This window comes from Centruroides sculpturatus, unplaced genomic scaffold (genome assembly GCF_000671375.1).
Source record: "Centruroides sculpturatus isolate CEXI.00-Female unplaced genomic scaffold, Cexi_2.0 scaffold922, whole genome shotgun sequence".
In the NCBI taxonomy this organism is placed as follows: Eukaryota; Metazoa; Arthropoda; class Arachnida; order Scorpiones; family Buthidae; genus Centruroides; species Centruroides sculpturatus.
Genome location: NW_019385066.1, coordinates 273333 through 287675, shown reverse-complemented (window position 1 = coordinate 287675; position 14343 = coordinate 273333). Strand labels below are relative to the sequence as shown.

Sequence of the window (14343 nt, the reverse complement as noted above, 5' to 3'; positions counted from 1 at the left end):
TATACTAATAAATATAAATACCCAATATCTGCAAAATTATTGTATCTGTATCATTGTACAAAATTCATCAGATCTTTAGGGATTTTAATGTTTGAGAAAGTTCAAAAGATTTTTCTTTATTAATATAATTAACCTAACAGCAATGATAAATACAGCAAATCATAAATAAAATAAATGGAATAGTATGAAAAAAATAACAATTTAATAATTTTGCTGTAGTTAAAGTTAATTTTAATAATCTATTTAAAAATTGTAATGGAATTCAACTGGTTGGCACTGATTCATCAGAACCACTTCCTAAGATACTTTTAGTTTGGCAAATACTGGTTATTAAAATTGCACTTGTAATATTTATTATGCAATTAATCACAAAAGTCTGCATTTGAGTAAGGTTGCCAACTTTTTAACAGCTGAATGCAGACTGGACTGGACTGGAAGAGAAGAGAAAGAATTACGCAATAGAGCAATAAGAGTGCATGAGAACTCATCACTGCTGCGTGACCACCTATTGTAATGAAGCAACCAATGTTTTCTGCTCAATTCGTGAGTGTGAGTGATAAGTTCTAGATACAAATGTCTGCATTTCTGGATTCAAAAAATGCAAGACAATAAATATGATTTCATAATGGTTTTTCACATCATCAATATTAAGATATAGATTTTTATTTGCTAAACAGTTCTGGGTCAGGAGGTGGTAAGGATTAATCACACAGCTGATGATCCTCAGATAAAAGCAAAACAAAAGAAGATACAAATCAAAAGGCATATGGAATTATCTTACTTCACACTTTTATTGTTGCCTTTTTATCAAATATATTTAAAGTTTTTTTATGAAGTATTTTTATAACCCTTTTTGTTACATAAGAAAATACTTCAAACCAATTGTTGAATAATGTTGATATGTTCTAACATCGACTCAGATATGTGCAGCTAGTAGACATCACGAGGTTTAGCCATTTTCAATATTTGTTTTAATAGTAACAGTAAAAATAACGTTTTTTATTTTATATATTTTTCAGCATGTAGGATGCTTTGGTGTAAAAAAAATACTATAAAGATCCTGCACATAAGAACTTATAAATATATTTTTTTTGCACTTAAAATGGTTACTACTATACTAAATTATTTGAATTCCATCACTGATATCATTAAATATGGCATCTGTTCAATTTCTTATTTCAAGTATGAGCGTAACATGTTTACATATTTATAAGTATAACAATATAGCATGGTGATGTTTTTATATATTTATGTATATAGATGATGCTTCTCAATGGTTTAAACAAATTTTATCTTGACTAATTAATTTTAAAATTATTATCTAAAAATATTTTGTATCATTAAAATATGTAGAACTTTGTAATATACTCAAGACATCGTCTTTTTAAAGCTGTAGATTTAGAATATAATGAACAAAACTAAGTTAAATATAAGTAATTAGTAATTATAAACTGTAAAACTAACAAACTTAAAGGCTTTATTTTTTAATGAAAATAAAATTCTCCTTCACTCATCCATTTAAAACAGACTGTTTGTGACAAATGATTGTAATTAACAAATGATATACATTTTATCAAGCATACAATACATGAAACTAAATAAAACAATTATTGTGAAGTTAAAATATTTGGTTTAAAAAAACATCGTATCTTTACAAAACATTTTAATAATTGTCTTTATTTGTATTTTGTATATGTAATGGTGTGAAATACATTTATAAAATTTAAATTAACATATATCATAACTATGGATCCACATTCCAACAAGAGAATGTTATTTTTGAACTATCAAAAAGTTGTATTTAAATTTATTTATAATTTCTGCAATAATGAAATTTAAAAATATTAAATAAATATACAATTTATATGAAACAAAACACAATCCTAAAAGAAATAATATCAAGAGCAAACAAACAGTAGTACATGAGAGCATTTACCTTGTAAAAAATATCTTAACAATTTAAAAAAGAATTTAATGCATTAAATTGTCAGAGTATAATTACATAAAAAGTTTACAGGAATATATAAGTACAATATTCTCAATAACCAAAAATCCAGCAAAATAACTCACAAAAATCCAGCGAACTCTTTCTTCCATCTTAAACAGATGTCATTGGGCTATATTGTTTGATCTTGGAACTGAGCGAGTTAGATAAACAGACTCACATAGCCTGATGGTGTGTCCATTTAAGAAGGAAGTAAACATTTCCTGTATTTTTAAATTATTTTGCTGGTTTTCAGTAATTGAGAACATAGCATTTGAATTTATAAATAGTACTTAGTGGTTGTTGTTTGGAATATGTAAGATTTGTTTTTATAACTAGAATGAATACATAGAATTTTATATATTCTGCCAATCTTTATAAAATTTAATTCAAAATTTATAATAAAAACATTCAAAAGTTATTAATAAAGATTATGTTAATTGCCATATTAATATAAGACAAGACTTTGATTTATATTTAATTAATTTATCTTAGTTATTTTTTATATTATATACTTTATATTTTTAAAGAGTATCATAACTCCTAGTTAAAGTCAAATCTTGTTTTTCAGTAGATAAAAAAAAAATTCAAAATGTATTTCATCAAAAAATAAATAAAATAAAATATTTCGAAAAACAGTAAGAATCATTAAGACAGTGATTTATATTATCATGAATTATCAGCTTTGTGATTATCATTCAAATATATGCTCATTGGTGATTTCTAGATATTAATCTAGAAATCTAAAAATACAAGTTTACTATACAGAAGTCAAAATATTTTTATTTAAAATCTTTCACTGTTCTTAATACTCTTTAATATTAAAGTTTATTCTTACTATATGAATATTTCCCACATTCATTGAATTCCAAGTGAAAGCATATCCAGAATCATGGATGTCTGCAGGGGGCAAATGGAGAATTCCCCTCAGGGATCAATATTCCACAAATTATAATTGTAAAAGTGATTGAGATATGTACCCTTACACTCTTGATCTTAGGATGTTTGTCTGTCATTTTCTATTAATTCAATACAGAATTCTAATCTAATGTTGGAAAGAAAAACTAAAAAATTAAATAAAAATTTATTCATGTAATTATTTGTCTCCAAACTTTGCCCCTGTGGAAATTGTTTTGCAGGCATCCATGACCTGAATTACGAGAGGTGATATGAACCAACAGCTTTCTTGAATGAAAACAAAGTCAAAAATACATCTAAAAGCTTTTCCCACGCACAAACCATAAATACGAGGGCTATTTTTTAAATAAGGTCTGTTTGTGAGTGAAAATGATGCATGATCGCAGCAGTGTGCATGAGTGTCCGCTCCCAGCATGCTTTGTGCACAATTAGACGCCATTTACAGCTGTATTGTCTGTGTGTGCTGAGCTTTAGAAGTTTATAATGTTTAAGAAAATTCAGTCACCCATCAACTGTGAGATACAATCTGTTATTCGATTTCAGCACAAAAGATCATGGCAACTGTCTTTTGGGACAGAAAAGGGATTTTGTTAGTGGATTTTATGCCGAGAGGCACAACAATCAATTCAGATGCATATTGTGTGACCTTGAGAAAACTCCAGCGTGCCATACAAAATAAGTGGCGTGGCCTACTGTCTTCCGGCAGATTTCTTTGAAGTTGGAATTAAAAAAAATTGTTCAGCGGTATGACAAATGTTTGAACAAAAATGGACTTATGTAGAAAAGTAGATAAAAGTATGTAGAATATAGGAAAAAATATATTTTAATGATATTTACATTATTTTTCTTCTTATTAAAAAATAGACCTTATTTTAAAAAATACTCTTCGTATCTAGAGATCATCTCAATGAAGTAGTTGAAAATGAAAAAAATTAATATTTTTGAAACTTAAAGAATTTCTCCATTAGCATAATGATTCTTCAAGGATATAGGAAATTCATGCTATTGAATGTCAGAATATTTGATGCAATTTCTTCTTTAATTTTCAGGGTAAAAAACTAGAAAGTATGACTTCTATAAAGCAATTTTGAATTTTGAGATTTGTAGATTATGCCAAGATATTTTCAAAAATAACTTATCCAAAAACATTTCTTTTTATCATTTTAGTAATTAAAAATTTACATAATTAATAAGTATGTTCATGCCTAAAGAAAAACAATTATTTGAAATGGCTCTACCGTACTCTGATAAAACATTACCTTCATAATAATAATGGCAATAAGGAATTATATGAGCAATATAATTTAAATTATTAATCTATAGAATGCTAGAATAGTCATATAGTGAAAAACATAAATTAAATGTTTCAAATAAATCATTAAAACTTTTTTGTTTTTTTTTTATCACAGTCTCTTAACAACTTAGTGCTAAGTTACATCGAAAGTTGCTGTGCACGTGATCAAAATGCATGCAAATTTCAAATAAAAGTCATAAAATTTTGAATTTTTTCACAACATTAATGTTTGTTTCTTATCTGCATATTTATAAAAAATTAAAAATGACAAAAAATTTCAGAATTGTTATATAAAATATAACAAATCTCATACATTAATAGAATTTTTAAGTGATTATTCAATTACTTATTACATACCTTTAAATCAGTGTTTAAAACCATTATTTTCTCTGTTGATATAAATAAATCAACTTCTGTATTAGGCTGAGTCTCACCTTCCGGAGCCTGTACAAAGAATCAAACAGTTAATACTAATCTAAAGTCAGCAATGTATTCTTCCCATTTTTTTATTCATTTCAGAAATCATATTTAGAAAAAATGAAACAATTTTTAACATGCAGTTTTGATTTATTACCAAACAGTTATGTTGAAAAAATAGGAATATGTACCATATAAAATATGTTTTACAGAATTTAATACAGAAATATATACTGAGTGATCGTGATTAAAACACCACTATTTAATGCATCTACAGAAGTGTTCGGCAGTCCAAATGCAACCACATCTGGTGCGGTACACATTTCAGGACACGTGGAAGATATTTCCTTAAAAAATATTAATACAAAACTTATCACCACAACCTTTTGGCACTGCAAGCAACAAACAATTTGATTTGTACAAGACATTCTCTATACAGAGATCTTAACAATGCAGAGGATACTCTTTATGTGGTCCCTATTCCAAAAGTGTAAAACCTGAAGGCAATGATGGTATGCTTGATTCTCTTGTAACTGCCATTAACTGTTTATTTTAACTGAAACTCTCTATTTATTATTTTTTTATCTTGATGTATTTATTTTTTTGCAATAATAATTTTAATAAGTAATTTTAATAAGTTGTATAATACAAATATTTAAAATCTCTCAAAAGAAAAGAAAAAAAAGTAATGTTACATTTGTTCAAAAGCACTAAAATTATTCAAAAACTTAGCAGACCTCATATTATTTCAGTACTTTAATCAGCAAAGAAGTCAAAGAATTCTGCTAGCTGGATCAATCATTTAAGCAAAAGCCATAGAGCCGAACAACAAAATGAATAGTCACTCACTCTTTCAAGTAAGTGCAGAATGGCTCAGCAGATTCCAAACTGTACATGGAATTTGGCAACTGCATATTAAAGAAGAGAAACTAAATGCAAACACAGCCATAATAATCAAGTACACCTGTAAATTACAAGAGATGATAAAAAGACAAAATCCTAATCACAAACAAATCTACAGTTGTGACATTACAAATTTAAGTTTGAAAGAATTTCCAAAATTCTTCCATGAATTCATACCTAAATCTAAAATCCCAAAGTGTGTAAAGGAAGAATTACTATGATAATATACAGGTCATTGAGAGGGGGAGCTAGGAATTATTTCCCAGGCCAAGAATAAACTTAGGGGCACAGCAGTTTCTACCACTATCCATTGATGTTATTTTTACTAATGAAAAATTAACAATAAAAAAAAATAGTTTTAAAGATTTTAAGAAACATTCTATAACATATTTCATTTGTTAAAAACAACTATCGGAAAAAGAGCCTTCTTAAGACAAAAGGTTCTTGCTCTACCCCTGGGCCCCATACAAGCACTTGACAGTCCTTATGGCATGTGCAAATACAAGTGAGAATCACTGACTGCTACTTGATAACAAGTAAATCAACAAACATATGCCTTTAAAAATAAGAATATACATTTGTTTCCTTAACAATATTGTGATCTTTGGATGGACAGAATAATAATCAGCAAATGATTACATAGCAGCTTTTAACCAACTGTTAGGTTAAAAATCTCAGAATTATAACTGAAAGAAGCTTTAGTATAAATGGACAATAGACACATGTTATTGAGGAATTATCATCAAAAGACAATACTAAGATAATTAGTGGTATAACTAAGTGCAGTAAAGCAATGTTTAATTTAAAAGGCCAGTACATGAGGGGACTCAGACCAGATAGGCATTGTTTGTATGGAACAGATATAATTAAAAAAATTCTCATAAATATGAAGATAAATATTTTTTAGATTACTTTTGGATTTTTTTCTTTTTTTGTTTGATGTCAAATTTAATTACAACAAAAGAAATGTTTAATATATCTACCTATAATACAGTCAATATGTGAGCCGTTCACAGCCCGGCACACGTATTTGTAAAATCTAAGTGACTCGTACAACATGGAATTCATATAAAACAGAATTATCAACAGTGTTATGGGGAGGGTCAACTGTATAATATTTTCTAACAATTTAAAAAGTGTCTATCAGCTTCAGTGGCATAACTAGAAATTTTAGTCTCTTAAGCAAAATAGGGTAAAGGACCCTCCAATACTTAAGCATAGTCCATCTGCACTCATGATGGTATAGAAATTTAAACAGAATTTTTTCCAAAAAATACACCAATTTTGATTCAGTCCATGAATCCATGAATCAAAGGATAATAAAAAGTTTAAAACAGTGTTATAAGCTTTTCCTTTCTTGTTGGGATACCAGCTATATTGCAATTAGAAAATTCTTCAGAATTCCATAATACTGCATCTGCAGATGTATAAGAACGCTACCAATAATTCAATGATCCAAAACTACAGTTTATGTTTATTTTGGTTGATTACATACACAACTAAATGCATTTCAGGCTGACTTACATTTTACAGCTACTCATCAGTAACTAAAATTATTAAGAACTAGGTATAAGTACAAAATTAATTAAAAACATATTACTATTATGTTTTATTATCAGTTTTATCTTTGCATTGAATCAACTGCCACCTTAAAAAAAACAAAAGTACACAGACATGATATGGGACATATTTCACCGATACATATGGACAGATACAATGCATTAGATTATGAATGCTTTCTGCTGTTGTAATAGGCTGTTAGTCTTTAAAAGTAAACTTCATATTATGTTAAAGAGTAACAACTTTGTGGCCAACAGATTTACTGCTCCTTGACTTACCCACAATTAAGAGATGATGTCATACCACCTCTTGGTGATTTGTATCCCTTCACATATGTTTAGCAAATTTCTTTTACTTAAACTATTGTTGATTGTTGTGTTTTCTTTAAATTTCCTTTTGTATATGACCTTTTTATGATGTAAAATCAACCTGTCTGTTCTTTGTGATGGTACCATGGTAATTGTTTATGTTTAAGACTTATAGTGTCATCACGTCTTTTAATCTTACCTAGGGTCCTGTCTGTCTCCCCTATGTAATAATATGGGGGGTTAAACATGTGCATTGTAAACTATAAACAATACCTGCATAATTTGTTTTTTCTTTTTTAGTTTTTGTACCAATCTTATTGTGGAATATGTTACTTTATTGCATAATGTAGAGGTTATACATACATTAAATTTCCTCATTTTATTTAAGCGCATTTTGAAAATATTTTTATGTAAGGTAATTTTACGTAGGCTGCTTCCTGTTTATTATTTTTTACACTGTACTTGTGGAGGAGGAAGTGAATTCAAGTAGTTAAAAAAGAAAAAAAACAGATTTTTACTCAAATATTACAAGTTTTTTCAAAAGTGGTGTTTGTGAATCTGGTTGGTTCATTTAGGATTGTGATATCCAAGAAATTTAATTATTCTCACTCTCTTAAACATCAAACTTAATATTTTTATCTATATTTTCTGCTACTTTCAGAACTGTACTGCTATTTACCACTTGGGAGTTATGTAGATGATTATTTAATAATTTATATCTTAAACATAACACTATATCTGAAGTTTTTAGTATTTTGTCAAATTTAATCATCATTGACTATAATTACCTGCCTTTTCTGCTACTTTCAGAACTGTACTGCTATTTACNTCTGTCCGCTATTACATCGTCCACAGCAAGAGTGAATCGACAATTTTTATACAAAAAATTTACTTGCTTCATGGAAGCCGCCATATTAGTTCGTTGTCTACTCAACAGCGTTTAAGGTCGTTGAGTCCGTTGAGCTCAACGATGAAACAGTGCTGACGTCACTAATCTCAACGGACAACTCAACGGTCCATTTAGAAACGTCGTTTTCTCACCGTTGAGTCAACCGTTGAATATAGAAACGTACGGATATATTTTTTTGAGTTATTCCAGTGACTTGATTAAAATGGATCAGCTTGTATATTTACAGTATAAAAATTATCTAATTCTTAAGATTCAGATTATAAATACATCTAAAAACATACAGCAAATCAAACAAGTTAAACAAACAACAAAAATATTTAATATAAGGGATGAAAATGTTTATTATATTAAATATTTTTTGTTGTTTGTTTATTATTAACGTCATCCAATAATTGTTGTAAATCGGACTCATGGTGCCATAAAATGAAAATATCATAAATATATCTAGAGTAAGAGTATATAGCAATGCAATCATGATACATAGAGATGATGGAGGTTTCCCGCTTGTGGATGACTAATTCGCATAAGTTGCGCGAAACAGGACTTCCTATCAGAACTCCCATTTTGTAAGAAAGTATCACCTTCAAAGATGAAAAAGGCTTTTAATATTGACAAATTATTCTTTATAAAAAAATTTTTTTAGTTGTTTTGACTTTATAAAATGTTATTTTTATCTAATTCTTTATCTGTATTAATTACCTAATAAATTTGCCACAGAGAATAAAGTGTAGAGACCTTTAGTAGAGAATTTAATTATGAATATTTCTGGTTATAAAACATTGAATAAAATGCATACAAATGGCTAGAAATTGATCAATATAACAATGAGCATGTGCTTAATGATAAATGGATTAATAAAATTATAGGTTAAAAAAAAAAAATGAAATTGTGCAATCATTAACAACAGCAACTCATTAAGATTCTATCCAAATTCATTGATTAGTATGAAAAGCAAGCTGAAGTGTTCTCCAAACAGCTTTTATTGTTGTGGAAAATACACAATGTATCTTTACAAAGGATCAGAGTAAGCAGAAACAGACAAAAATAACAGATTTTTCCAAAAAATATTCTTTATTTATTCATTTAGTTAAACTTATATATTGTAATATGATTCGTACTTTACACACACACACACACACACAAAACTGTACAAAGTGTGTGTTCTTAATCATCCCTTAATACATAGGTGGTTTTCTTTTTCAATCTCCAATGGTCCATAAAACAAAAACAAGTGTAAATAACAATATGAATTTATTACCAAAATTTAGGTACAAACATCGTTACTTTTCAACATAATCATCGTGAAGATTGAGGTATTTGTCGTATCTGTGGACGAGCTTTGCAATCCCTTATTCATAGCTTTTGCCACCAGGAAACATTCTATGAATAAGAAAAGAGGTGGAAGTCGCTCATCGCTAAATCAGAGCTATACGCTGGGTATTTAAAGGTGTGTGATGACTTCCACCCAACTTGGAACTTTTTAAAAACCCAGCATATAGCCCCGATTTAGCGCTGAGCAACTTCCACCTCTTTCCTGAACTGAAAACGTGGTTAGAAGGGCAGAGGTTTGAGACTAATGATGATTTTCAAAACAACATTAAGGCCCATCTCAAGTCACTGACAACAACATTCTATGAAGAGGGGATTGCAAAGCTCATTCACAGATACGACAAATACCTCAATCTTCACGGTGATTATGTTGAAAAGTAACCATGTTTGTACCTAAATTTTGGTAATAAATTCATATTGTTATTTACACTCATCATCTTTTTTTATGAACCATTGGAGGTTGAAAAAACCGTCCTTGTATATTTGCAAATCCGTCACATCTTCAGTCCTGACTCATGAAAGATTACCAGGGTTATACTGTATATACAAGTATATAAAACTTCAAGCAAAAAATATAATCTTTTCATATAGTACTACAATAAGCAAATTTTTAAAGAAACTTTAAAGATTAATTTACTAATTTACTCAGTAAAATAAAACCTAACATAGAACAGTCTAAATTCTAGTATTCAATCCTTTTTTTAAATGTTTTTGATATAATTTTAGAATAAATCAACAAAACATATGGAACAATGAATAAATCAATGAGAAAAAAAATATAGATTTAATTCAAAATAAGAAGTTTTTTAAATCAAACTTGCATGAATGGTTTCAGAATTATATAATTCACGATAGGGTTCCAAAAATATTAATTAATATGTTATATATATATATATTATAAGAAAGCACTTCCAGTAATATAACAGATATTTTGGAATGAACTAAACAAAGTATAGGCATACCCCAGATTACATGAATAATGCATTCTATCAAACAGTAGTTGTATCATGAGTGGATGTATCATGAATTGCCATTTCCCATACAAATTTTTTGTTTTTGTTTAAAATTTCATCTCATGGAAAGTTTTTGAGCAATGACCAATATGGTTTCATGCCCAATATCCCATAGGAATGCCCTTGTTAAATTGTGTGATACTCTACATCAAGGAAAGAAGAAAAGATTGATATCTCTGTTAATATTTCTAGATATCAGAGGCACGTTTAATAAGTTTAAAAATTGAGGGCCACCATATATTATCAAAGATACCACAGCACCGCAAAATATTTTCTATTTGCTCAAGGATTTCTTAAAAGACAGAACAACTAAGCTTAAATTGGCTTTGTTAAAAAAAACCTGCTCCCTAAATATAGGATGTCTTCAAGGATCAGTATCTGGACCACTACTCTGGAGATGTTATTATAAATGACTTGTTAATTAAATTATCAAACTGTTTGTTAATCAGTTATAAAATCAGCTATATTATTAAAAATTAATTATTGATGATTTTCCAAAATTTCTTAAAGCCCAAACACCTGGACACACGATGCAAATACCAGACAGGCAGCAACACTTGTAATGGACAAAACATTGTATTGGTGGGGACATCTAAATCACATCATGGCAGGGGTAGAAATATATGACAGTTGTATCTATGGTTTGTTTCATTTTCAAATAAAAACTGAATACTTTAAATATGGGTGAACCCTAGGTTATGACCATCTTATGATAAAACATTTTATACAAAATTAACAAGACAATTATCTATCAGCATTACAGAAATCTTTTCTGTAATGCTAATACACAATTATCTTGTTAATTTTGTAACATTGCTTGGTATGGAGTGTTTTTAGATTTTATAACATTTTATAGATTATAAAATTTAAACTCTATTAATCCACAGAATATTACACATTTTTCATATTTATTAACAACTTCCAATAAATATATACTGTATATACAAAGATTCATTTATAAAGGTATCTGTGCAGAAAAATGTGTAATGACATTAAACTTATACATAGAGTATTGCATGCAAATTACAGGTCTCATATGCAATACTGTACCATACATGTAACTTTAATGTCATTACAAATTGATCATTACACAGTAACTTTTCACACACCCAGCACATTTAATATACATATATAAAATATAACTCAATAAACCATAAAAGAATACATTTATTAAAAGTGCACTTACCAATGACTGCAGGTAAGCATGCAAGAAAACCATAATTATGTTAAAAAATTTTAATTCAAACTTAGTACAAAACAACAAAAATATTTATACAATAATTGTATTTGCAGTTATACTTACTCCAAAAATGTTAAAAATAATTTATGTATATTACAGTATCAATTTTGCAAATCAATTTAAAATAATTTCTAAGAGTATGTTACCTTTATCCGACTGACAGCTTCCTCGGCTTGCATCATACGAGTGGCTTTAGTCGGCTGGCCCTCACAAACCAGTTGCGTCGAACCGAGATATCGTGCCCGAAACAAAACTCCTTCAATGAGGACTGCTGGTTCATGGATCAACACTACAAAACAATTATTTAATTTAAATAATAGCTAAATATTAATTACTTGTAGAATTTTATTGTTTAATAAAATTCCATAGTATATTTTCAATTAAGTAAGCCAATATTGCTGTCATTAATAATAAATATTAACTTGTAAATTATATTTATGGTTACATTCATAAAGAGAAAGTGTAGTATCATGAGCACATTTTTTTCATCCAATTCTTTTGTAATAATTATATTTGAGAATAATTATTGAGAAAAATCTAAATCAAATTTTATTCTTTACAAACGAACATTTTATTTAATGATCTGTAAAATCTGATAATGCAAGACTTTGTTAAGCCAAAGCTAAAAATTTAAGTGAGTCATACTTTTAATAGGGAGAAAAACAGTTTCCACATTCAATATAGCAAAATAATAAAACAGTCAAGTTATAAGTTTAGTCCAGGTTTTTGTGTTTCATTCTTTAACACAAATGCATATAGCAAATGCAATATTAGTTTAGTAAAATAAACTTATGCAAGAAATTATGTAATAAAAATTCACAAAACCTGACATCATCTTTGCATAAAAACATTTCACACTTCTTATACTTAATCCAGCACATAAGGTGGATGAAAACATTGGTGCATTCACTAAATTTTATGTGATGGAGTAAGTATAAGTAGTGTGAAGTATTTTTAATTAAAAGTTCCAGCTTTTGAGTGTGTTTAGACCATCTTGCAAATAAATCAAATCAAATCAGCACTTTTTCAGAAAGTCAACAATTTTTATTAAAAAGTTTTCAATTAAAATCTGACCATCTTCAGCTCAATCTATTCTACATTGTTCTTTTATTAGAGAAAAGAAAACATTAGTAAAAAAAAAAAAAATGTTGACTTTCTGAAACAAGCAAGGATTTGATTTATTTATTATGTGATCATATAAAGCATATTAAAGTTACTTAAAATTAATAAATAAAGAGTGAAATTATATGTAAAATTATTAACCATTAATTTGAAATCTGTTGTAATTTTAATTTAATGTACTTTGCTAATTATGAGATCATCATTTAGTTAAAATTAAATTTTATCTAAATGATATAAAGCCTAAAGGCATCATCACTGTGGAATGATGCTAAAAAGTTGTTCCTTTCAATGAATATAAGGTTCCATCTATTGGGAGACATCTTCAGAGAATTTTGCTAACCAACTTTTGCATCTCGGTGATGGCAAATTCACTGAAGATCTGGATATTAATTTGATAACACTACATAAACCACAAATGCATATACAAGAGAGCAATGTTGGCATCTAAAAAAGAAATGTGTTGAACTGAATTTGCATATCTAAGCACAACTTCCAGGAACTTGCACAACGTACAAGTCCATTGATTCTGTTTTTGCAGCAGATCAGGAAGTAATGTACCCAGTGGAGATTTTAAACTTCATGGAACCAGCTGGACTACTACTTCATAACCTAGAGCTAAAGATTGGAGTACAAGCAACAAAGCATTTCTTAATAAGCTACTTTTGACAAAATGGAAAAATTTTCATAAGTAATTTTGTATGCAAATTTTGAAATCACATTATATTTATTCAGGACTTATTTTATTATAAAATAGCCTTCACCATTATTACAAATTTAATAAACAGTCTCTGTATCTTGACACCATTAGTCAATATATGTTTCTCTTACTGCTTATTATGGAAGCCAAATCCTGTTAATCTTAAGTGGGAAGTCTTTGACCTGCTTTAAGCTTCAGCCAGCTAATAACAGTTGTAAACTTCTAGAACTTGAATAAAACAACTATATTCCTTAAAAAAGAACAAGTGTTTTTAAATTTGAAAGGTTCAAACATATTTTGAAATAGAAAACCAATATATGAACGAAATATTATGGCTAAAATATGCAAAGATGGAAATAAAAAGTAAGTGAAAGAAGGATATAATGACACATCTAATGTTAGAACTTGTTAACTAAATGAATAAAGTCCTTACTATTGAAGGCAGGTTTCCAATTATCATTGAGTAACATGGCATCATTAGTGTTAATTATTTTTAGATATTTGGAAAGGCAATAAATATATACTTGTTCAAATATCCTGATAGAGAATATCTAAGTCTAAGTGACACTCTTCTATACAAACAGGCTTAACCCAGTAAATCGTTACTTTGTGATCGGAGGACTATTAGGCAAGAGAGGTAAAGGCCCC

General features: G+C 28.4%; 1 protein-coding gene across 1 annotated transcript in view; it reads right to left on the bottom strand.

The window, feature by feature from the left end:
* The window catches only part of LOC111634166, a 153483-nt gene that overhangs the window by 27440 nt on the left and 111700 nt on the right, over positions 1-14343 (bottom strand). Inside the window, exons 8-10 of the mRNA XM_023378870.1 lie at positions 12023-12165; positions 11823-11828; positions 4554-4640 (exon numbers count right to left, since the gene is read on the bottom strand). Of these exons, the coding sequence (XP_023234638.1) occupies positions 4554-4640; positions 11823-11828; positions 12023-12165 (236 nt within the window). The remainder of the gene's footprint in view (positions 1-4553; positions 4641-11822; positions 11829-12022; positions 12166-14343) is intronic.